The sequence below is a fragment of the Peromyscus leucopus genome, chromosome 2 (genome assembly GCF_004664715.2).
Source record: "Peromyscus leucopus breed LL Stock chromosome 2, UCI_PerLeu_2.1, whole genome shotgun sequence".
Taxonomy (NCBI): domain Eukaryota; kingdom Metazoa; phylum Chordata; class Mammalia; order Rodentia; family Cricetidae; genus Peromyscus; species Peromyscus leucopus.
The window spans coordinates 154075358-154098522 of record NC_051064.1 but is presented as its reverse complement, the minus strand read 5'-3'; the positions used below and the strand labels follow the sequence as shown (position 1 = coordinate 154098522).

General features: G+C 51.4%; 1 protein-coding gene across 6 annotated transcripts; it reads right to left on the bottom strand.

Annotated features, from left to right (window-relative positions):
- Positions 1–8136: 8136 nt before the first annotated feature.
- Positions 8137–23004, bottom strand: Acap3 (ArfGAP with coiled-coil, ankyrin repeat and PH domains 3). Of its 6 annotated transcripts, none has more exons than XM_028891492.1 (24): positions 22581–23004; positions 18759–18816; positions 18068–18187; positions 17796–17849; positions 16678–16736; positions 15989–16172; positions 15599–15643; positions 15417–15512; positions 15240–15314; positions 14477–14488; positions 13719–13831; positions 13578–13629; positions 13271–13371; positions 13087–13198; positions 12651–12859; positions 12492–12561; positions 12288–12382; positions 12010–12212; positions 11667–11774; positions 10503–10601; positions 10196–10416; positions 9907–10016; positions 9722–9832; positions 8137–9628 (listed from the first exon to the last, which is right to left on the bottom strand). In XM_028891492.1, the coding sequence occupies exons 1-24, from the start codon at positions 22625–22627 to the stop codon at positions 9481–9483; spliced, it is 2502 nt and encodes an 833-aa protein (XP_028747325.1). In that variant the 5' UTR covers positions 22628–23004; the 3' UTR covers positions 8137–9480. The 6 variants fall into 6 exon arrangements, with proteins under 6 accessions (XP_028747325.1, XP_037059187.1, XP_028747326.1 ...); XM_037203292.1 differs by having other exon boundaries at positions 22563–22727; XM_028891493.2 differs by lacking the exon at positions 22581–23004 and adding an exon at positions 22345–22444.
- Between the last annotated feature and the right edge of the window lie 161 nt (positions 23005–23165).

The following is a 23165-nucleotide window of genomic DNA, read 5'->3' as shown; positions in this document are numbered from 1 at the left end:
ACATAAATACATGTAAATTTTTACCAAATATTTATTTTTAATTGTGTCTGTTCTCATGTGGGTATGTGCACATGAGTGTAGGCACCCACAGAGGCCAGAGGCATTAGATTACTTGGAGCTAGAATTACAAATGGTTGCAAGCTACCTTTTGTGGTGCTAAGACCAAAACCTGGGTACTCTGGAAATGCAGCAAGTGCTTTTAACCACTGAGACATTGCTGCAGCCTTGATAAATGTAATTTTTTAAAAATACATGTAAGAGGGCTGAACTGGAACCCCAGCTCTAGGGATTCTGACACCCTCTTCTGGTCTCTGTGGGTATCAACACACATGTGGCATATACTCACACAAACTCATATAAAATTTATTTTGATTATTTATTTTTGACCAGGGTCTCACTATGTAGCCCTGGCTGACCTGGAATGCACTGTGTAGACCAGGCTGGCTTTGAACTCAGAGATTCACCTTCCTTGGCTCTGCCTTCCATGTCCTGGGATTAAAACTGTTCCCTGCTGTTGTAGAATATTGCTTTAACTATGTAAAGATGTGTTACATTTGTTTATGTTGTGGAATATTACTTTAACTATTTAAAGAAGTGTACATGTGTTTATGCTGCATTTGTTTAACTATGTAAAAGTGTGTTGCATTTGTTTTATCTTGCCTGCTTAAGGCACCTGAGTGATCTAATAAAAAGCTGAATGGCCAATAGCTTAGGCAGTAGAGAGATAGGTGGGGCTGGCAGGCAGAAAGAATAAGTAGGAGGAGGAATCTAGGCTCAATAAGAAGAGAGAACAAGGGAGATGCCCAGGGCCAGACAGACACAGAGGAAACAGGAAAGTAGTACATACAGATTGAAAGGAAGGTAAAAAGCTCTGAGGCAAAACACAGATGAATAGAAACAGGTTCAACTAAGTTATAAGAGCTAGTAGGAGAAGCCTAAACTAAGTCTGAGCTTTCATAATTAATAAGTCTCCCTGTCATGATTTGGAGGCTGGCAGTCCAAGAAAGCCTGCTACACTCTGCCATACCTGACTCATAAATTTAAAAATAAATTATAAGAAAAACAAAAAGCCTCCTACAGGGTAGACCACAAGGCCTCCAGTAGAGTCAGTCTGGCCAGAGCTTGAGGGAGGGCCCCAAAGGGCTGGAGGTGACCCAGGAAAAACATCCTCACCTATCTCCCTGACTCCCATCAGGAAGTACCAGACTAGCAGATGTATTCCCATGTCAGAGTATGAGGCACCTTGGTACCTGTTCTGTGGTGACCCAAGATCTTGCCTGGCTAGTGCAGTCAATGCATGGTCTCTCCGCAGAAACACCAAAGAGATCCCTCACCAGTCTAGGTCCAGAAACCTCAGATAAGCCAGCCCTTAGCCCAGAGAGGATGTTTCAGTCTCATACTAAGAATCTTGTGGGCTGGAGAGATGGCTCACAGGTTAAGAGCACTGACTGCTCTTCCAGAGGTCCTGAGTTCAATTCCCAGTGAGTTCAATTCCAGGTAACTACATGGAGGCACACAACCATCTATAAAGAGATCTGGTGCCCTCTTCTGGCCTGCAGTACAGGCATGCATGCAGACAGAATACTGTATGCATAATAAATAAATAAATCTTATGTGTTTCAAATGAATCACATAAGACTCTCACAGGGTGCACTCTGAGTTGCACCCAAGTATGAAGAACCCCAGGAGAAAAACTGAGCCTGGAGTCCTTTGAAACACCAAGAACCTGTGGTCCCTAAGGTAGCCCTGTCCTGGGAGTGGACAGTACCTGCTCCTGGTTCCTGGTTACTCTTGGGAATAGATACTTATAAGGCTCAGGGTGGAAGTAAGTGCTCTGGTGTCCTTTCTGGGAGAGCAGAAGGCCTACACTAGGAAGGTCCAGAAACATCTATTTGTTCATTCTCTCTCTCTCTCTCTCTCTTCTCTCTCTCTCTCTCTCTCTCTCTCTCTCTCTCTCTGTGTGTGTGTGTGTGTGCGCGTGCGCGCGCTCTGTGTGTGTCCCTCTATCTCTCTTTTCTCTCCCTCCCTCACCCATTCACCACATTTTTTTTCAAAATGTGTATGTTTTACCTGAAACACCCATATATTTGAATGTCCGTGCACCATGTACATGCCTTGTGCCCACGGAGTCCAGAAAAAGGCATTGGATCACCCTGGAACTAGAGCTACAAATGGTTGTGAGCCAGTGTGTGGTTGCTGGGTCCTCTGAAAGAGTAGCTAGTGCTCTTAATCACCTGAGTCATCTCTCCAACCTCTTTCCATATCTTTCAATATGTAGTTAGTGAACAGTGACCACAGGGGTCTCTTGTAGATCAATAATAGGGGAGACATCCTTATGCTATCCCAGCCTGCCTCCCCTTCACAGAACCAGGAGCACCTGGGGAAGCAAGTGTATGACAGGCCAGGAAGAAGGAGAAGACACATACTCTGAGGCCCAAATCAAATGTAAAACATGACCCTCATTGTGCCTTCCCTGAACCTTAGTTGTCCCTTCAGTCTTTCCTAGGAAGAAGTGAAAAGGGCTGAATTAGAGGCCAGTGTTCCTTCTTTCTCCCTTCCTTTCTCCCTTCCTTTCTCCCTTCCTTTCTTCCTTCCTTCCTTCCTTTCTCCCTCCCTCCCTCCCTGTCTGTCTGTCTGTCTACCTTCCTTCCTTCCTTTTTCCCTCCCTCCCTCCCTGTCTGTCTACCTTCCTTTCTTCCTTTTTCCAGCCCCAGCAATACTGTGAGATATGAGTTGCTCAAGTTCAGACAACATAGCCCAGGCTTTTCCTCTTCTGCTGCTGAATGTCACATAGCAAGTCTATTCACATTCCCCCAAAAAAACACTGCTTAGATGTGGAAAGACACTGCAGGGCTTATGCTGAGTCTGGGAGTCCCTCACCAGCCTTATTAACTAGTACCACGCCGGGCGTTGGTGGCGCACGCCTTTAATCCCAGCACTCAGGAGGCAGAGCCAGGCGGATCTCTGTGAGATCGAGGCCAGCCTGGGCTACCAAGTGAGTTCCAGGAAAGGCGCAAAGCTACACAGAGAAACCCTGTCTCGAAAAACCAAAAAAAAAAAAAAAAAAAAAAAAAACTAGTACCACTTCTGAACCTTGAGCTAAAAGAAATATCTTAGCCATATTTTACACTTAAGAAAATGGGCTCAAAGAGGTTAAATAATTTGAGCAAGACTACAAAACTGGTGAGTGACAAGCTGTGGTTCCCAACTGACCAGCTAAGTCCTGGGCTACTTTTCCTCAGCATGATTTCCATCTCCTGTGATGTCCATCAGTGGCTGCTGCCTGCTTCCAGAGCCAAAAGGCTCATGACTTCACCCCTTTTGGCAGTCAAAATTCAGTTGGATACAATGGGAGTGGGCATTTTCTCCTTCAGTCTAACCCAAGTCTTTAGAATTGATTGGTTAGGAAGGCAGAATCTGTTCTGAGTAAGGGATACTAAGGCTTGTGCTCACCCCACAAACCAGGCTGAGGGGTATGGTATGACCATTGGGTCATCCTGAGACATGCAAGGTACCCCAGAAGAGACAGAAACAGTTAAAGCTCCTAGGGTTGTGGCATCTGACTAGTCTGCCTTTAGTTTCACATGCCTACTATGTGATTTGATCTCTGAGTGTGGATTAGAGTCTTAGTGTATGTGTGGCTTTCATGTGTGTTTAGCATGTTCCAGTAGGTAGTATGGTTGATGCGGTAGAGAAGGTGAATCTCCACACTCAAGGCATCTGTTACCATCTGCACACCCAAGCTACAGGTTGTTTCAACAATTAATGCCCATCCCAACAGCTATGTGGCTGGTCTCAAGGAACACCTGTGTTCTGAGAGTGGTGGGCCCCACCCAATGTCTCTTAGCTACAAACACTTGCAATCAGTGTTGGAGATAATAGCCAAGGAGATGGTAGCAAACAAAAATCCCTTCTAGCCTGGTGGGAGCCCAACTCTGAGCTCCAGGAGTCAGTGTGGCTCATGAGGTATCCAAGTGGGTCCTGACCCAAAACAGATCCCTTTCCCCTCCAAAACCTGCTACCCTATCACCAAAACTAGGGTAAGGAGCCCAAGTCTCTTCTGCTAGACTCAGGCTGACAAAGGCTCAATTGGCAAAGGGACCCTACATCTCTGTCTGCCCAAGAATTCCCCATCCATTCTCAGAGCAAGTGTGGCTACCAACCCTTCAACTGAGCCACTCCCCTGGACCATGCACATTCCCATCTGGACATCCAGTACAAAATGGGCTTTAGACCAGCGAGTTCTGGGACTCAAGGAGGTGAGGGTACTTGTGTGCTGCTGTGCTTCAGGCTTTTCTAGCAGGGAGAGATAATGAGCTGTGCCTGACCTGACCCCATGTCCTCTCGGCATAATAGTATTGGTGGTGACTGCTTCTATTGTGCCTACTCCTCAGGTGTGCCAGCTGCTCAGGAATGATATGGCTTCCACTACATGGACATCTTGGCCCTAGTCCTCACTGCCTGGGAGGACAGTCACCAAAGTCCTGGTGACCACTTTGTCTTGTCCTGTCACTATGACAGTGAGGGGTAAACAGGGTAGGGACTGGTGGGCTGCTCCCCTCTATCCCACCAGCAAAGTGGTTTTATCCTGGGGTTCATCTGGTAAAAAGCCAGGAGTTAGCTGCCCAAGGCTGGCTACAAACAACTCCCTGCACAATAGATAGGTTGTGCCCCCTCAAGGCATACATGACAGGGTAGAAGGTGGCAAGTATCTAAGCATGGCCTTGGATTTCTGGCACTTCCAGAAGTTCCACCATGGGATCTATGGTAACTGCTATATCTTTAAGGGTGTCTGGGTTGCACAGAGTTCTGGCATCACCAATGGTGAGGGCTAATCCTCAGCAGGCATCTGGACATGAATATAAAGTCGGTTGTGCTGTGGATATTTTTCTGTATAAATAAAACACTGATTGGCCAGTGGCCAGGTAGGAAATATAGGTGGGACAAGCAGAGAAGAGAATTCTGGGAAGCGAAAGGCTGAGGAAGGGAGATACTGCCAGCCGCCGCCATGACAAGCAGCATGTGAAGATGCCGGTAAGCCACGAGCCACATGGCAAGGTATAGATTTATAGAAATGGATTAATATAAGATATAAGAACAGTTAGCAAGAAGCCTGCCACGGCCATACAGTCTGTAAGCAATATAAGTGTCTGTGTGTTTACTTGGTTGGGTCTGAGCTGCTGCGGGACTGGCGGGTTAGAGAGATTTGTCCTGACTGTGGGCCAGGCAGGACCAGAAAAACTCTAGCTACAGTGTTGGGCAGGTAGCCTCAACATCTCTTCCTTGGCTTCCCCAGGGATCAGCCTAGTCCTCAGAGCTAAAAGGCAAGATCATCTCCCTCTTTTGTTCTTGGAGGCTGGACTCAAGGTCATGGTTCATAGGTACGATCACACACCCCTCTAGAAAACAGTGGCTTTAGCTTCTGACCAAGGACTCAGAATACCATTGGAATTCTAGAAGTCAGCAGGGTTATTGGGCTTCTTGTCCAACCCAGGCATTGAGGTAGGGCAGGGCCTCAAGATGCAGTGAGCAGAATTGAAATTCCTTTTCCCCAAGACAAGGTGCCTTCACTTGGAAGTCCCTATGGTCTCTGCATTGATGGTGCTAAGGGCATGGATACAGGACTGCTGTGTAACACCCCAAATACCAACCATGTGTAGGCAGGACTCTCAGCTTAAGTCCTTGCTGTCTCTTCAGGTATGCCTGGTGTCCTGCTTCTAGCAGCTTATGGTGGAAATCTGCTCCAGCTAGAGTCCAGTTCTGCAGTCACAAATGACACCCAGCCTGTGAGTGAGCCTGTCATCTCCTTTGGGATTACTGGAGGTCTCTAAGGCAGTCACTCCTAATGGGCCTTCTCCACAACTCCTCAGGTCACGGCTTCTACCGATTCTACCAGGACCTGGAAACCCACCAGCTTCCTTGTCTTTCCCACTGCCCCAGCCCTTGCAAGCAAGAGGGGACAATAGGGTTGGGAGTCAGGCATCAGTTCCCCCAGAGAGCACTACAGGATGACTGGTGGTCCTGTCTCTCCCAGGGTGTCTTTGTACAAATTCTTTGCAGGAACCTCCAGGTAGCCTTCAGCCAAGTCTACTGTGAGTCTCACAGAGCAGGTGGAAGTGGATCAGTCAATGTCTCTGGTGCTCCTCACATCCCACTATACTATTGGCGTAGGGAGAGTGTGGCCATGCAAGCCCCTGTGCAAGACTGGATTGTGGCTATGCTTAGAAAGTAAAACCCATGGAGCTCAAGCTGGAGCAGGAGCCAGAGGTGGGCACACCCCCAGGGACCCATCCTGTCTCTCCTCTGCCAACCCCCTTATACTTCTGTCCCTACCCTAGAAGTAATGTGGCCAAGGTGAAAATTCTACATCAGGAGCTTAACTACCATATTGTGGATGAGGCAACAGTATACTCTGAGGAGTGGTTAGAGAGATGCTGGGCTAGTTTTGGAAATAGAGCCTATGACTAACCACTCTCACCTTTTCTGAGATGGCTGGGTAAAGGCAGACCCCCCACAGTCCTGTTCACAGGTGGGGTACAAGAGGCCCTACTGGACTTATTGCCTGTCTGCCTACAGGTTCCACAGCTGTTGTGCCATGAGCAGCCTCTGGAGACGGTGGTTTGGCTCATCTATCCTGTCTGTGCTGGAGCTGTTACTGGATGTCACTACCCTTGCCCTGCTGCTGCTGGGTTTTCACTGTCTCTGCTGGGGGAAGGTGTCCTGGCTGGGAGTCAATACTGCTTCAGGGCAGTCCCATACCACATCAGAGGCCAGCCAGAGCCCTCCACCCCAAGCTTCAGAGGTCCAGCAGGAGATAACTCCACACAGATACTCCCAGGGTCTTTGGAGAAAGTTTCAGTGTAAGAATTGGGCTAAACTCCAGGCCCTTGAAATTTGTTTGCTTGTTTGTTTTTCAAGAGAGGGTTTCTTTATAGCCCTGGCTATCCTGGTACTTACTCTGTGTAGACCAATCTGGCCTCGAACTCAGTGATCCTCCTGTCTCTACCTCCCAAGTGCTAGGATTAAAGGTATGTGCCGCCATTGCCCGGCTATTTGGTTTTTTGGTCTGTTTTTTTTTTTTTTTTTTTTTTTTGTTGTTGTTGTTGTTTTTGAGAGAGGGTTTCTCTTTGTAGTCCTGGAGCTTGCTATATAGACCAGACTGGCCTCAAACTCAGAGATTCTCCTGCCTCTGCCTCCAAAGTACTGGAATTAAAGGCATGCACCACCATCCCTGGCACTCCCTTGAGATCTTGACAACTGAAGCAACCTCAATAGGTCCCTCAGCCTAATGTTGGGAGCCATAGTAGCAGTGGGCTCCCTAGTTGCCCAGAGTGTGTCAGACTCTCTATTTGAGAGCCCAGAAAGCAGTACTAACCATCTGACCCATGCAGAAACCAAGTATATCCAACATACCAGGAACTCTCTACCCACCTATCTGACCAGGTATGGCCTCTTGGGTTGAGGGGGATCCCAAGACATGGCTGAGAAGTATCCTGGGACTCTCTAGACTCCTGAACTCTAATCTGTTTGGTTATTACATTTGTCTGTGCATGTTTCTGACACATGTCTATACATACACACACACACACACACACACACACACACACACATATGTGTGTGTGTGTGTGTGTGTGTGCATATCAGACAGAGCCTATACTGGCTTTAAGGCAGCCTCTAGGTAAGCAGGAATAAAAGTAAATCTAAGCCAAGACATCTACTGACCTTGGGCTGCTCTACAATAAAATCAGTCATTCCATCTGCTGTATTGCACATATATGTGTCTCCCCAATCGCATACACCAGGTGATTTGCAAATCTCAATGTACCTTGAAACAGTATAGGTAAGGGACACTGGGTACAGATCAGGGATGCTAGCCCCAGCTCTTCTCACTGTGTTCCTCCTTATTCCTATCAAGGGATACAGTCTGATTCAGAGAAAGGCAGAGAGGAGGGGCCAGGGAACAGGGGCTAAGGGTGTCAGGTGTCAGTTTTTCTGAAAGCATCAGGCCCCTGGTGGCTGGGTTATATCCTCTTGGGAAGGGACAATGTTGGGACTCTGCTTCAGGCTGCTCCCAGACAAACCTTCAGCTGAGACAGAGCCAAGCAAGGCTTGATACAGCAATGAGCAGGCAGTGGATGCAAGCGGCAGAGATTTATTAAGTGAGAGTGATCAGAGCAGGAAGGAGTGGGGTCCTGCCAGCCCAAAGGTGGCAGGGTAGGTGGTGGGCAGAGCTCAAGCAGGAGGAAGAAGCTGATTCTGCTCTTTAGGGCCGCAGCCATCAAGCAAGGGAGTCAGATGCCCTGATCCAGTGCCTACCTTACTGTCCATGGGGGATCCCAGGGCAGTATTTGCATAGTGACCAGCTGAGTGCCCTTGACCTAACCAAGGGCTCCACGGTATGCAGAGGGGCCCAGCCTCTATCCTGGAACTCCTCCAGAAAAAGGGAAGTTGAAGGCATTGGTGGGTCCCCCAAATAAGGGACCACTGGACCTATCAGAGGCCCAGCCCAAGGAGTGAAGCTTGGGGGCAGGGCAAGGGAGATCTATGTGGGCCAGCAGCAGGAAGAGCTGGGATCAGGATGGTCTTTGAGAGTCCACAGGAAAAAAAAAAAACGCAGACAAAGTCAGAATGAGGTCGTTGTAGAAAATCCTCTCAGTCAGTAACAAAGAACATTGGGCACAGGGTGGAAAGTGCCAGTTGCTTTAGGCATGGGCTCTGGCCCAGGTAAACCAGACAGTGCCTCTGGAGAAGGCAGGGATGGATTTAGGCCCTCAGGCACCAGGACCCAAGTGGCCAGCCACATGGCCTTGAGACGCCTGCGTCCAGCCTGGGTGGAAGGCCTGGGCCAAAGTTCCACCTCCCAGCACCGTCAAAGCCCAACCTGGATGCTGGGGTCACTGAGCGAGGTACTCAGGTTGATTCCCTGGGTGGGCTGCCACTCCTGCCAGGGAAGGTGCTGGTGGCCAGCCACCAGCCCCAGGCTGGAGGAAGGGCTCTGGGGGTATGTAGGAAGGACCTAACTAGCAGGTCAGTGTTCTGGGGCAGTAAACATAGGGGCACAAGGTGAAATAGGCCCTGAGGGCAGAGGGGTACAAGGTGACATGGACCTCGAGAGTGGTTTGTGCCATGGACAGCCCAGACCCCTGAAGAAAGGACCACCTGAAGACAGAGGTTCCCCAGGTGAAATGAGGGGCAACAGGCAATGCAGCACCCCTCATCCCCCAAATGTGGGGCTTCAAGAGATTCAGTGCTTGGGTCCCTGTCCCCTGGCTGAGCATTAAAGTAGCCAGAAGGAGGGAAGAGCAGGAGAGTGGGGACTCCAGAAATGCCAAGGTCCTGGGCTGTCGGGATGGGCCACAGCTGTCACAGGCAGGGCTGTGGCTAGATGAGGGGCTAGGATCTTCAGGGACATGCAGGATTTCTGGGCCGGGTAGGCTGGGGTCAGGGCAGGGGTCCCTCAGCTGCCCGGCCTGCCAGGCCCTAGCTTTCCTCCAGGTGGAGGCCGATGAACTCCTGGATGCACCTGCGGTACTGCAGCTCTGTAGGACTGCTGCCCGGCAGCGGGCCTGGCTGGCCAGGGGATGCCTCAGCTTCTCTCATCTCCTCAGCCATGCGGGCCAGGCGAAGCCTGGGGGTGGGGAACAGTGTGAGATGACTCTGTCCCCACTCAGTCACTGTTCCTTTTACAGTGACTACGTCCCCAGGGCCCTGCCTGACTCACAATGTGACAATGTCAGCATTCGCTGCCTGAATGGCGATGGTCAATGGATCCTGCTGCTCCTGGTCCAGGGCATGCTGGTCAGCCCCCCGCTTCAGGAATAGACAGACCTGGCTGTGGGTGGAGGGGCATATTGAGATGGCTCGAAATAGAGGGGATGGTAGCAAAAGAGATACCACAGAACTCACCCAGTGTGGCCCAAGAGTGTAGCATGGTGCAAGGGTGCCCGGCCAAGGCTATCTCTTTGGTTCACATCAGCTCCATTTTGCAGAAGGAACTCACAGACAATCAAGGAACCCTACAGATCCAAGGAAATCAGACTGAACCAGGAAAGGACACTGGCAGGCCTGTGCACCCTAACCTCCTGCTATGAGCACCCCCAAAACAGGATGAAGCCTGTCTCTACCTAGAACAATAGAATGCACGCATAGGTATGCAGTCTTGTGTGTAGAAGTCAGGTATCCCGCCTATGCTCACCCCTAGCACAGCCTGCACCAGTGGCGTCTTGCCCTCATCTGCTGCATCAGCCCAGTTGACTTCAGCTCCATGGGCCAGTGCTGCAGCCAGTGCAGGGAGGTCACGAGTGCGTGCTGCTTGGTGTGCCAGTAGCCCAGGATGCAGCTCGCGTACATCTGCCAGGCTCCAGGCCTCAGCTTCTCCATCTACCTCACTGCTGGACTCCTCGGACTCAGCACCCTCTGTAGGAGGGTGAAGAATAGGGAGTTGAAATCCTCAAGGGTGTTGAGATGACGGGCTACATGGAGGCAGAGAGGCACACACCCACCTTCCTCAGTGACACTGTCCACCACAGAGCCTGTGCCAAAGGCCAGAACATCTGAACTGCCATCAGAGCTACCTCCAAGACCACTGTCACTGCTTAGACCTGTGGGACCACAGGAAAGGAAATCTTTAGCACTGGGGGTTCCAGAACACTGGAGGAAAGCTGGAGCCCGACCCACTCTTTAGCAGATTCTCCCCTTCAGGAGCAGGATTAGCCCTTATTAGGGAACACCATGGAGTGCTGCCCAGGCTAAAAAGAAAGGAGAGAAAAACAAACAATAGCTCTGAGGGACTGGGGGAGGCAGTCTCCCTGCCCAGTACAACCCAGAGTGCCCCCTCCCAGCCCTCTAGGCTTTAAGGTCTTCACCCTGAAGTCACAGCCCAGGCAGCAAGGGAAGGAGCTGTAGAGCCTGGCTTAGGGTGCGTACTACAGCGCCCTCTGCTGTCACCATTCAATCTCATTAGTTCAGGTGACTCGCAATTGCTCCCTGCCTACATCAACACCCGTGTGTGCACTTCACACTTCACACATTACACCTTTTTTTTTTTTCCAGAGAGAGTCTTACAAATGTACCCAGGCTGACCTTGAATTCACTATGTAACACAGGATGGCCTTAAATGCATTACAATTCTGTCTTTGCCTGTGAGTGCTGAGGTTATAGGTGTAAACCACCATGCCCTGGTTTCTACATATTACTCTTGACAGTTGTCTGCTCAGCCTCAAGTTGGTGGTCAAGATAACTCTAGCCCAGTGGTTCTCAACCTTCCTAATGCTGCCACCCTGTAATACAGTTCTTCATATTGTGGTGATCCCCAACCATAAAATTATTTTGTTTTTTATTTCATAATTATAATCTTGCTACTATTATGAATCGTAATGTAAATATCTGATATGTAGGATATCTGATATGCAATCCCAAAAGCAGTCAAGACCCACAGGTTGAGAACTGCTGCTCTAGCCCCTCTGGATGTTTTTCCAGTCTTAACCCTTTTGTGGTATCACCACTCTGTCCCAGTCTCTTCTTCAAGTTCTTGAGCAAGTTTTATCCACCTTGTCCACTCCCCAGAGCAGCCTCAACCGTTCCTCTTACGTTACTTTGGCTGAGGATGGGGTATGGCTCTTGAGGGACACAGAGAGCATGGGAAGGGAATCTGTCCCAGCACTCACTGCGTGGACCAGCCCCAGCAGCCCCTGCATCAAAGTAAGAGAAGAGGGAGTCCAGCTCATCAGGGCAGAAGAGGGAGTCTCGGCGGAACTTGCGCTCCACAGTGCCAGCTGCAAAGGATAAGACACGTGTTCAGATGATGAAACTGAGATTTGGGATGGGGATGCCTCAGGTCATTTAGAGACAGTCAGAACTCCAAGGTGCTCCTGTAAAGCCCCGCCTCCAGCCTACCCAACCCCACTATAACATTGAGGGTTTGGTGGCTCCTCCCAGGGCTGCATTGAGCCTGTCCCCAAACCTGCCCAAGTACGTGAGCACAGGTGCAGCTGCTGGCAGCCCTCCCACCTGAGGACAAAGCAGCGATGGAGGGCAGGACAGGCTCAAGCCGGACCTTGCGGCGGGTAGTAGGGGCGTGGGGGGAGCTGAGAGGGCGCTGGCACTTCTGTGCCCTCCAGCGTCTTGGGGCTTCCCGGACTGGTGCAGAGGTCAACTTCCGAAGAAACTTCTTTTCAACGTATTTGTCCTTGATCCATGCTTCTTTGTCCTGCCTGGACCAGAGGTGAACATGAGACTACATCCATAGGCTGGGGCCCCCATGGCCAAGCTGGCTGTCCCCACCTCACCTGGAACTACTGGCTGTGGGTTTTCTAATGCCTGGGCCCTCACACTGGGCCTCATAGATCTGGTTCATGGTGCTATTTCCAAGCTCACACATCAGCTGTGGGGTACAGTGTATGTGGATGTTAGTCCAAGTTCAGAAACCTAAATCCCACCCTTGCCTCCTCAGGGCTCCAGTGGGCTTCATCTTCAAGAGCCCTTTCACATACCTTTAGCAGCTCTGGCTCCCAGGAATCCAGTGTCAGGGACCGTACCTTGGAGCAGTGAACACCCAAGCTCCTGGACAGAAAGGGGACAGAGAAGAGCAAAGGTATGACTCTATCCAGAACCTCGGCCAGCCCTGTCTAGCCAGAGTCAAGAAGGACTACCTGTGGATGCCTGAGCACTCAATACAGAGCAGCACACCCAGGTTGATGCTGGCCCAGCGAGGATCTGGCTGGCCACAGTCACCACACTGGCTGTTGCCAGCCACACTCTGCACACGCTGCAGCACGCTCTCGCCCTTGACTCCACGTTCCCGAGAGTCCGTGGTGGAATCGATGCTACTTGTTGACGGTGATGCTGTGCGGTCCAGCCTCTGGTGAATGGTGTGAGGAGGCACTCAGCCCTTCAGGAGCTTGTCTCAACTCCCCAGGAGATCCCCAGTTAGAAGGGTCAGCATAGACTGGGCCCCTTAAACACAAATCTGCATGCATGTACACATGCAAACAGGACACATACACACACATGCACACACAAGCATGAATGTGGCCTAGAGGAGCTGTTTTGGGAGTACATAGATACACTTATGTGGAAGCAGCACACCTCACTATAGCAGCTGTCTGGACTTTCCCGGTAGGCAGAGGCAATGCTAGCCTGCACAGCTTGAACCCAAGCCTGTCTCAGCTTCTCAGAGTCAGCCTGCAGCATACAGCTCCTGTAGGAAGGGACTGGTCAGACTGGGTAAGCAGGGCTTTCCCCAACCCTTCCTGGGGCTGGGCCTCCTCACTTGGTAGGTGACACAACTTCAAAGCAGAACCTCCGTTCAATGTCCTCACATGGCTTCACAGAGCATAGACGTAGGTCATCTACCACCACAGTCAGTGCATCCTGTTGGCAGTACAAGCTTACCACTCTCATACCCATTTTCTCCTTTATCTTAGGCTCAAGCAATGTGTTTCTAACTCTCTGCTCCCCTGACCTTTTGCACTTTGGTGCCTGTGTCCTCAGCCCTGTGCCAACATCCACTAAGCAGCCTGACCCATAGTCTAGTTGGGGAGGAGTCTGGCCAAAGGTGACCCTGTCCCCCAGCACACCTTGAGTTTCTTCTGGTAGACCAGCTGGCTGTTCTGAATGGAGAACCATCGTCTGGGTGAGGAAAAATGGGAGACAAGAGGTCAGGCAGGGCTAGCCCCACATTCACTCTGCCCTCAGCCCTGCCTGAGGAAGGCCCTTACCGGTTCCATGTCTTGAAGGCATTGCTGGCTCTCTTAAAGAGGTAGCCCTCCATTACCACGCCACTTGGTGCATCCACATCAAACTCCACTTTTGGCTCATCATAGGAGAAGTCCTAAGAATAGAGCTGGCCCTCGGGGAGTGCCCATCCTTGAAGGATCCCATCCCCTCTCAGGCTCATCCCAAACAAAAGCTAAGGTGAGGCACATGCTCAGGGAACTTCTGCCCATCACAACAATTTCCTAACCAAGCAAGGCCCTTTGTCTAAAGACCCTATGGGAAGATCCCTTGTGTTCACAGCTGGTCCTGAGTACTCCAGCCCCCACTACTAGGCTTGCAGGAATAAGCAGGCTATGATCAGGAAGGAAGCTGCACTCGCTGTCGGCCCCCCACCCCATCCTGAGTGTTTCATGCACTGCGCCAGCTGGGCCTTCTCCAGCTGCCTGACAGAGCTCCATTCAGAAGCCAGAGAGCCTTGGGTATCTTGTGTGTCCTGTTGTCTGACAGGCCAGGCCAGTAGAGGGAAGGCCTTACCACCTGCTCTCAGCCTGAGCAGGGGAAGGAAGACACAGCTGCCACCACTCCTGTAGGGGGACTGGTCAGATGCATCTTGCTGGTGCTACCAACTAGCTGGCCTACAGGTTCCTCCCAAAGGGCAGCAGGAGCGCTGAAGTAGGGAGGTGTCCTCAGTGCTTAAACACCCCAGAAAGAGAGCATCTGAATAACCCCATGTGTGTACCCCAGAGTGCAGCTCTCTTACCTGTAGCAGTGTCTGAGGCCCAAGCAGGAGGGAGGGGAAAAGAGAAAGAGAGAGCCAGTGAATGATGACTCTGTCCCCAAACACTGCCAGGTTCTTTTATCCTACCTGAAGCCACTCTCTGCCCTGGGCAGGGAGTGGGGAGAGTGGATGGGACCACTGTCCAGCAGTTGAGCCAAGGCTCCAGAAGGAGCCCATGACTAGTCATAGAGGCACCCACAGCCTCTAAGGCAGTGGTTCTCAACCTGTGGGTCATTACCCCTTTGGAGGTTATAGATTAGATATTTACATTACAATTTATAACAGTAGCAAAATTACAGTTATGAAGTAGCAACAAAATAATTTTATGGTTGAGGGTCAACCATAAACATGAGGAATTGTATTAAAGGGTCACAGTATTAGGAAGGTTGAGAATCACTGTTCTAAAGGAATGAGGTTCCAGGTCCCAGCTCCAGCCCTTCCATATATTAGGCTCACTGTATCAGAGTCAGCCTGCAGCATACAGCTTCTGTGGCGAGGGGCTGGTCAGCCTGGGTAAGTAGGGCTTTCCTCAACTTAAAGATGAGGCCCCTCCCTTTGCTGCAGATTCAGATGACAACTGTTGCAAGGCCTAATGGGTAATAAGTGGACAATCTTGAGAAGAAGGGCAGAGTTTGTGGATGTGTCTACTGGAGCCCCAGGTCAGCGCTGCGGAGTGGTGATGAGGGATTAATGGCCTTTAATGATATTCTCGCATATTCTGGGAGATGGGGCTGCAGGGCCTCACCCGTTGCTGAATGGCAGCATGCTTGCGTTCCATCTCACGCTTTTCCACTGCAGAGTCAATCACAAGCTGGTCCAGCTGTGGGGAGGGTATCACAGGAAGGCAGTAGATCCCTTCCCAAGACCTTAACCAGGAGCCCCCACTGAAGGCTCAACCATCAAGCCACTCCTCTAGACTCACCTCAGCTGCCAGCTTCTTCATGTAGGGGTCCAGCTGGTGCAGAAGGCTGTATCCCTGCTGGAAGAAGCTGTACTGGGCATGCATGAAGGACAGCATCTGTAGGTGAAGAGCAAAGCCCAAGTGAGGCTCAGCTCCCATTGTTCAAACTATACCCATAGGTACCTCCCAACACAAGCACTCACGGAATCTAAGATCTCAAACTTCTTCTTGGCCTGGAGGACATTGATCTGCCAGAGGAAGAGCAAACAGATGGGGTGTCAGAGCCCAGAAGCTCATGGCCTAAACTTTTCCAGAATCCACTTGGACTGCTTATAATACTAAAACCCCCAGGTAGTTTTCAGGTCTTTGTATGATATTAGCTTCATCCTCCCCTGGATCCAGTCTTTCCCCTTGTCTAAATATGAGGTCATATCTGGATGAAACCAAGAATTCTCGTCCTTGCCCATATCCCTAGAGGCTTCCAGTATAAGATCAAGACATCCACCCCCTACTGCTTACCCTACCTCCAGGCCTTTGCAGAGTATCATCCCTACCCATTGGAGAAGACACATCTCTATTGCCCCACAACTAACCTGGAGCACATAGTCCAGTGCCAAGTGGCGGAAGCACTTCCGGGTGAGAGTGAGGGCACCTGTAGCCTCCTCTACTTCATGGGGTCGGTGCCTTGGGGCTTGGGCATTCCTCACCAAGGACAACTCCATGTCCTCCCGCACTTTGTCAAACTGCTTCTTTGTCTCTTTGAACTTCCGCACATCCCTGAGTGCCAGCCAATGTAAGGTGCCAAGAGTCAGAGGTCAGAAAAGAGTGAGCACACAGAGATTCCAGACAGCCTGGGATCTCTCACCTTCTCTCCTGCCACACATCTCCCACTGGCTCCTGAGAATCCTGGACTCACCTAACTCTTTCCTCCCTCTTCTCTGTTCTAGGACTTCCTAACCCTTCACCAGCTTACTCTACATCTGTCCAGCCTAGACCCCAGCCTTATCCCTGACTCCAGATCCATGTGCCAAATGTCAGCCTGCATCTCCTCTAGGGTATGAGGATAAACTACAACTCCTGCTAACTCCTGCTTCCTCCACCCTGCCCTGTCTATCCCACCTCCTAGCCTTTGCCCCATTGGTTGAACCTCAGAGGGCAAAGACTTCTCACAGCCTGAAGCCTTGGCCAAGGACCTGCTGCCCCTTTTATCCTGAAGATGGAACATGGAATTCAGCTTCTACCATGGCATTTGGCTATAGGGCTGGGAGCTCTGGTCACTCACTCTTTGACAAAGTTGTGGAGCTGTTGCCGCACCGATCTCTGGGCCTGATCAAACAGGATCTGGGACAGAGGCAGGGTGGAGTATATTAGGGTCACTACTGACAGGACAACGACAAAGTCCAATCCCCTACCAGATGAGAACTGGGATCCCTGCCCATCTCTTCCTGAGCCCCAGCTCTCCACAAAGAACACTAACTACAGAGCCTGTCATGTACCAAGGAAGCCTCTTGTGGGCCAGGGATAACAGCTGTAGCCACCTGCTCATCTTCCCACCTGGCTCTTAGCCAGTCTGGAGGTCAATATGATGGCAGGCAGGCCTCTAAACTCTACCCTTAACATCTACATGGGCTATCTAAGGCTGATTACCAGCAACAAGAAGGATTCAGTCAGAGTAGAGAGCTCTGGTAGGGCCTGGACTGGGGAAGGTGGAAGGTGATTGCTGGAAACTGGTTTCACATCACCTTCCACATATACTCCTGACCCACAGTGACACATGGAGGAGGCCAAGCAGGGATAGATAGACAGAATGGCAGCTGTAGGATGAGCCATCCCAAGCTGGTTTATTTCTGAGCTTCCCCTGGTCTGGCCAAGTAGGGGCCCCTTGTTTAGTCTGATTCCCAGGCAATGGTCTCCCCCACTCCACTGAGAGTTAGCCTGTTCTTTGTGTCTATGCACATGAGTGCTGGGGCCTTATGAGGCTACCAAGCCCTTCCCAGAAGGCAGTGAGGCTGTCACACAGAAATAAGTTGGCCTAGAGGGAAAAGCTCTGCCCAGCTTTGGGTAGAGAAGAAACTTCCAAGGTTTCCTCACTTCAAGACACTGCTGCCCTCAGGTGTGAGCTGTGTGCTGCCTCCTCTGCCCTAGGATTTAGTCTGGCCGTAACCTGGGACATGGCAGCCCCCCCGCCCCGAAACATCCCTCACATTGCACTAACTCACAGATTTGGAGTGGCTACCATTTCTACAGATTAAAGAAGCAGAACATGGCCTTTCTCACTCATGGCTACCAGTTCAGCTACCTAAGAACCAGTCAGCTTTGCTCTGGTCTAGGTAGGACCTTTAGGAGACATGGTGTGGAATCAGATGGAAGTAGAGACCCCACATGCCCCATGGGGCTCACCGTGTGATAGTTGACCATCTCCTGCAGGCTGTCTCCAAACCTCTGCAGGCATTCCTGAAGAAAAGCATGGGGAAGACCACACTGGGATGAGCAGTGGGGCTGAGGCCATATTGGCCCTGTGGGTAGTGTCTCCTTCAAGTCCATAAAGACACCTCCCTGCCCACAGGTTAGGGTTAGGTGTACAGAAGCAGAGTGCAGACACCCAATGTTCATCATCTAGACACCCTTTAGGGGGCTTTCTCCCTTCCCCTACCACCACATTGGCCCCTCACCGAAATGACAGTGTCACCCTGGCACTGCTGGGACAGATCTCGGACTCCACTCACAAAGAGCCTGTTGGTGGTAACATAGGCTTTGCCAGCTTCAATCATGCCACTGCACAGTTTGACCAGCTGAAAGTGGGACAGAGTGGGCAAAATGAGAGCTTGACAGTTTCTCTAAGCTGGTAACTTAGATCTGCCACAAGGTCAGGCCATAAAAGATAGGTACACTTCCAGTCAGGGGCAGCCAGAATTCAACTCAGGCCCATTAGCATCCAGACATAGTTGCCCCCTTTCAGTTCAGAACTAGGGACAGACTATAATATCTGCCTGGTATTCAGAGGATCATCTGGAAGGAGAGGTTAGTGCCATCTGAGCCTCCGCTCTGGACTGAAGGGCTGGCAGGACAGAGAAACCTCAAGCAGAGGACACAGGGCTGGAGTGTGAGTATGGCCACACAGGGTCAGAGGCCCAGACAGCACATAGCCCCTGCCTCCCCTGGCTCTGAAGCCTGCTCCCTCTCCCCTTCCATACCCTTATCCTTGGCCCCTACCCCAGTCACACCAGGCACAGCAAGTACAACAGCTGTTTCCTATCCAATAGGCATCTCTGACATAGGCAGATATACTTAGAGTCATCCCATAGTTCCAGACTGGGCTAAGAAATGCTGGGCCTTTTATGTACCACCAGGTCTGTCTCTTACCTTGTCAAGTTTAGCCTCGATCTCAACCACATCAGTTTCTACCTCATCAATGGTTGCCCTACAACAAGAATTGGGCTGTTAGATCAGCTGGAGTTTCATCTCCTGTTGCATCTCCCCAGGACTTTTGCTACCAAATGGGGGCTTCAGAAAACTGAGGCTGAGAGAGGCAAGCACCCTGGACATAACTAGGACCCAGGCTCAGCACTTTGGAGCTACTTAGAGCCCCCCAGACAGGCTGAAGCCACTTAGCTATATCATATGAGCTATCATACACCTCTCTCTCTCTCTCTCTCTCTCTCTCTCTCTCTCTCTCTCTCTCTCTCTCACACACACACACACACACACACACACACACACACACACACACACTCACCCTATAGTGTAGCTATGCCCTATGAACACAAGTTTAAGCAAGTCCTTAGAACCTAAGCATAATAACGCTGAAGTCTCATGCTATGATGTTGGTGCCCATGACAGTCTTCTCTGGGGCTCAAAGTTGAACTTGGACCCCCATTTGGACAGCCCCTCCTCAACTGAAAAGAGTCTGTCTTTCACATCTTTGCCCCAACTTCAGGCCACTTTGGCCTACAGTTAAATGACACTAAAGAAGGCTTGTTATGAACCAACAGCTAAGGGACAATGCCTCAAAGCAGTGAGAAAAGGACCTCCATCTCCCTTGACCTCAAGACTCCCTCTAGCTCAGTCCAGCCAGGAGAGATGGGTCTCTTTAGAGCCCATCCTTAACAATCAGCCTGATAAAGAAGATGCCCTGGGGAGGGAGGAGTTAATGATGACATCACCAGGAGAAGCCAGGGAGAATCCCGGAAGCCAAAGGCAGATGGACTAGGCACGTGACACCCTCCCCCCCCACACTCCAACTTGGGAACAGGAAATAAGGAAATAAGGGCAGGCTCCCAGCAGTCCCCCACCTCACATAATCAGTTCAGTTGGTGAGCTACACCCATCTGGCTTGCATGGGAAGAGGCATCTTGGGAACATAATAGGCCAGGGCAAACCTCTAGGAACAAGTCTTACACTGGCCGGGGGTGGGGTATCAGAGGGGAAGCCATCTAGTCCTAGCTTTCTCCCCTACTCTCTAGAAGGATAAGGAGAAAGATCTGTTCTAGGGTTTCTCCTGAGTAAAGGGCTTGAGAAACACATGGGACATAGTTTAGTGTGTCCTCAATTATGACCTGGGACTGAAATGGCCAGGCTGTCCTAGCCAGGACCCTCAAAGGTCCTGGCCATCAGCCTCATCCCTTCCTGAGGCAAGGCACCATGAATCCTAAAGCAGAGAAGAGGCAGCAACAGAGAAGCAGCGTCTGACTGAACCATTGGCAGCCATGCCTCTAACGGATACCCCACAGCCTGCCCTGCTTGGGAAAAATGTCCTTTAGCTATGAGCCCAACACAGGCCACTACAGGAGGCTCTGGTCCAGAACTCTGGCCACTATGAGAGCCAGAAGTTCCCAGAACACAGATGTAACTATCTGCCTAGGAGAGCACTATTCAGGGCTTCCCCAGGCAGGCCTGACAGCCCAGACAGCTGCAAGCAGAGCTGCAGCTGGCCAGGGAGCCAGGAACTGGGAGGGCTGCACCAGGAGCTGACATACGTACTCACAGGGATGTGGGAACGTGGTGGGCACTTAGTAGAGGCTCAGGGAGCCAGCACTCTATCCTAGGAGTCTCTCAGCACTCCCTTCCTCAGCCAAGGACCCTCCTGCCCTATGCCTGTCTTGCCAGCTAGGGACTTCCTCAGCAGCTTGGAGGTTGGGGAGGAGCCCCCTCACCAAAGCCATGACTCAGCGCTTAAAGCCCCACCCAGGGCAGGGCTTGCAGCCAAGGCTGGGCGGCTTCTCTTCCGGGGCTCCCCTACACCCCCACCCACAGCTTCAGGGACTATGAGACATTCCTAAGGCTGTCACAAGCCCTTGTCCTAGGCCAGGAGCCCCAAAGCAAAACTCCCACCATTTCCAGGTTAGGGTCTAGGCTCCACCTCATTTCCACATCCTTCTGTCAGGCCCATGCTGCCCTAAAGGTTCTTGGCCAGAAAGATCAAGTTATAACCTCAGTAACACCTCAGAGTGGACAAGGTATTCTTCAAACCCATCAAATCATTGCCCACCCCAAATCACTGAGCCAGGTTTCCATGACCCCAAAACCAAAGTCCAGAGAGTCATCCCCCACTCCAACACCCCCTCCCCCCACCAAAAGAAGCAATGTTAAGCCTAAGCAGCTGCCACACCTACTGCAGCCCACAAGTCCAACTGTCTGGCTGTAGCAAAGAAGGCCCAGAAGTGCATGGATTTCTGCTTAGGCCCAAACCCCTCCACAAGGCAGAATGGAGCCAGAGCTTCTCAGGATCAAGGCAGATCCTGATCAGATAAGAGTGCTTCAGCTGGGGCCAAGTCTCCAAAAAAAGAGGCCTTGGCTGTGCTTCCTATCAAGCTTGGATGCAGAATTGTGGGATATCTGAGTCTCTCAGAGCACTCAATCATTCAGCGGTAGAAAATAGGAAAGCATAGATGACTGCCTCACGTCCCCTGACTACAATCAGTGGACACTCTTGGCTAACTCTAATGCTCCAAGGCTCCTAAGGTGTTTCTTGCTGACTCTCTTGCAAGGTAGTTTGAAAAGAGCTGGACTGGGGTAGGCCCCCAGAGGCCCAGCATGCATAGGTGGTTAAGCACACATGTGCAAAGGCATGATATAAGCTTATACATAAACATAAATGCATGCATGTAGTAGCACTGGGCACACAGACATGTGTTCCACGGACATGGTGTACACATATGCATGGACATGTACACCCATGTTAAAACACATACCTGCATACATCAACATGTGTCTAGTAGCATGGCAAACATGGTTCATGAATCCACAGAGAGGTGGCACATGCCCATACGTGTGTGCACCCTCACTAGACTATATGCATGCATCAAACACAACTCAGTATCACACTCACCTACACATTCATGTGCATGGTCTGGCACTTCCTCAAAGGAGGGGCAGAGTGGCAGAACATGTTCCCCTATGTCTATGCACATACAGAGGTAGGGGACCTCATGAAGGTGTGCAATTTCAAATGACACACAGGAGGTACTCCATTACTGTTTGCCAAATGTCACCCAATGAAGCATGCATATTGGTGTGGGGCCGTGTGGTTCACACATATGTGCATGACTGTATATCCAGGAACAATAAAAGAAACAAACTCATAGGTGAACAAGGCCAGTACCCTCCCAACTAAACCTGACTTCCTCATCCCCACAGCCCCCACCTCTCCAGACTCCTGGTCACTCATACCACCCTTCACTCTCACCAAGGTGCCCATCTCAGGGTCTGATGGCTCCAGCTGGCTGCACCTATACACTGCTCTGGACATATGGGCCAATATAGAAACCAGGGACAGACGAAGCAGAGTGCCAGACAATCCTAGCCAGAACTGAACTACAGGGCCCAGGGGGAGCTCAGTACTTGTGGCATACGAAAGCACAAACACAAAGGAAAGTGGACAGTTCTAGAGGTGGCACTGAACGCAAATGCCCAGTAGTACACGGTTGCCCAAGGCAGTCCAAGCACTCACCCCCGCGCGAGGTGATCAGTACAGGGGCGTCTTTTGTTCCGGTCCCCCGAGGCCGGAGGCGGAGCTGTGCGGCTTGGGGACCGCGACTCCGGCTCCGGCCGGTTTATCCAGGCCAGGTCTTCTGCACGGTCCAGGTGGACTCGGAGCGGTCACGACGCTGGGCATCCCTTCCCCGCCCCCGGCACAAAGGCGGCTCCCCATCCCTGCTGGTGCCCTACCCTAGGCCCGCAGCACACCTGAAGCGCGGCGAGTCCTTGATGCATTCCTCGAACTCTACCGTCATGGCTGCGGCGAGCGACGCTCACTGGACCGAGGACCACGACGCGTCGAGCGGCATCCCCAGCCGGTAGACGGTCCGTCGCACCCGCGCAGCGCTCCGCGCCCGCCCGCCTTGGAATGAGGCCGGCTCGCCGCTGCCCCGCCCCGCCTGTCACCGCTGGGGAGCGTCGCCAAAGTCTGCTGCCGCTAGCACCACCCGCTGTCACTTTCGGGGAGCGTCGCTAAATGCGCCGCTGCACTCCGTTGCCTGTCACTGCCCTCTGTCCTCAGCCACCAGGGTCAGGGAGCTGGGCCGGCCGCGGCAGTTGGGATCCCGAGTGGTTGACTCGGCTGTGATAAAGGGAAGGGCGCTGTTCTCCCACTTCAGGCATCCCTGCCATGGTTAAATTCAGGGAGTTTACAAAAAACATTTGGGAGCACTAGGTCAGAACGCGTAGACAGACACATTCTGGAAGAACGGGACGGCGGCGGGAAGATCAGGAGTGAAGGAGTGAAGGGGTGAACAAATTAAGGAGGACACTCTTGCGGAAACAACACGTCAC

Excerpts from the sequence above, each read along its gene's own strand:
- Acap3 (XM_037203292.1), bottom strand. The coding sequence starts at position 22,627 with ATGACGGTAGAGTTCGAGGAATGCATCAAGGACTCGCCGCGCTTCAGG. Across the intron at positions 18,188-18,758 it reads TCGAGGCTAAACTTGACAAG|CTGGTCAAACTGTGCAGTGG; the intron begins GTAAGAGACAGA and ends TCCCACTTTCAG. Across the intron at positions 16,173-16,677 it reads CTCCACAACTTTGTCAAAGA|GGATGTGCGGAAGTTCAAAG; the intron begins GTGAGTGACCAG and ends GCTGGCACTCAG.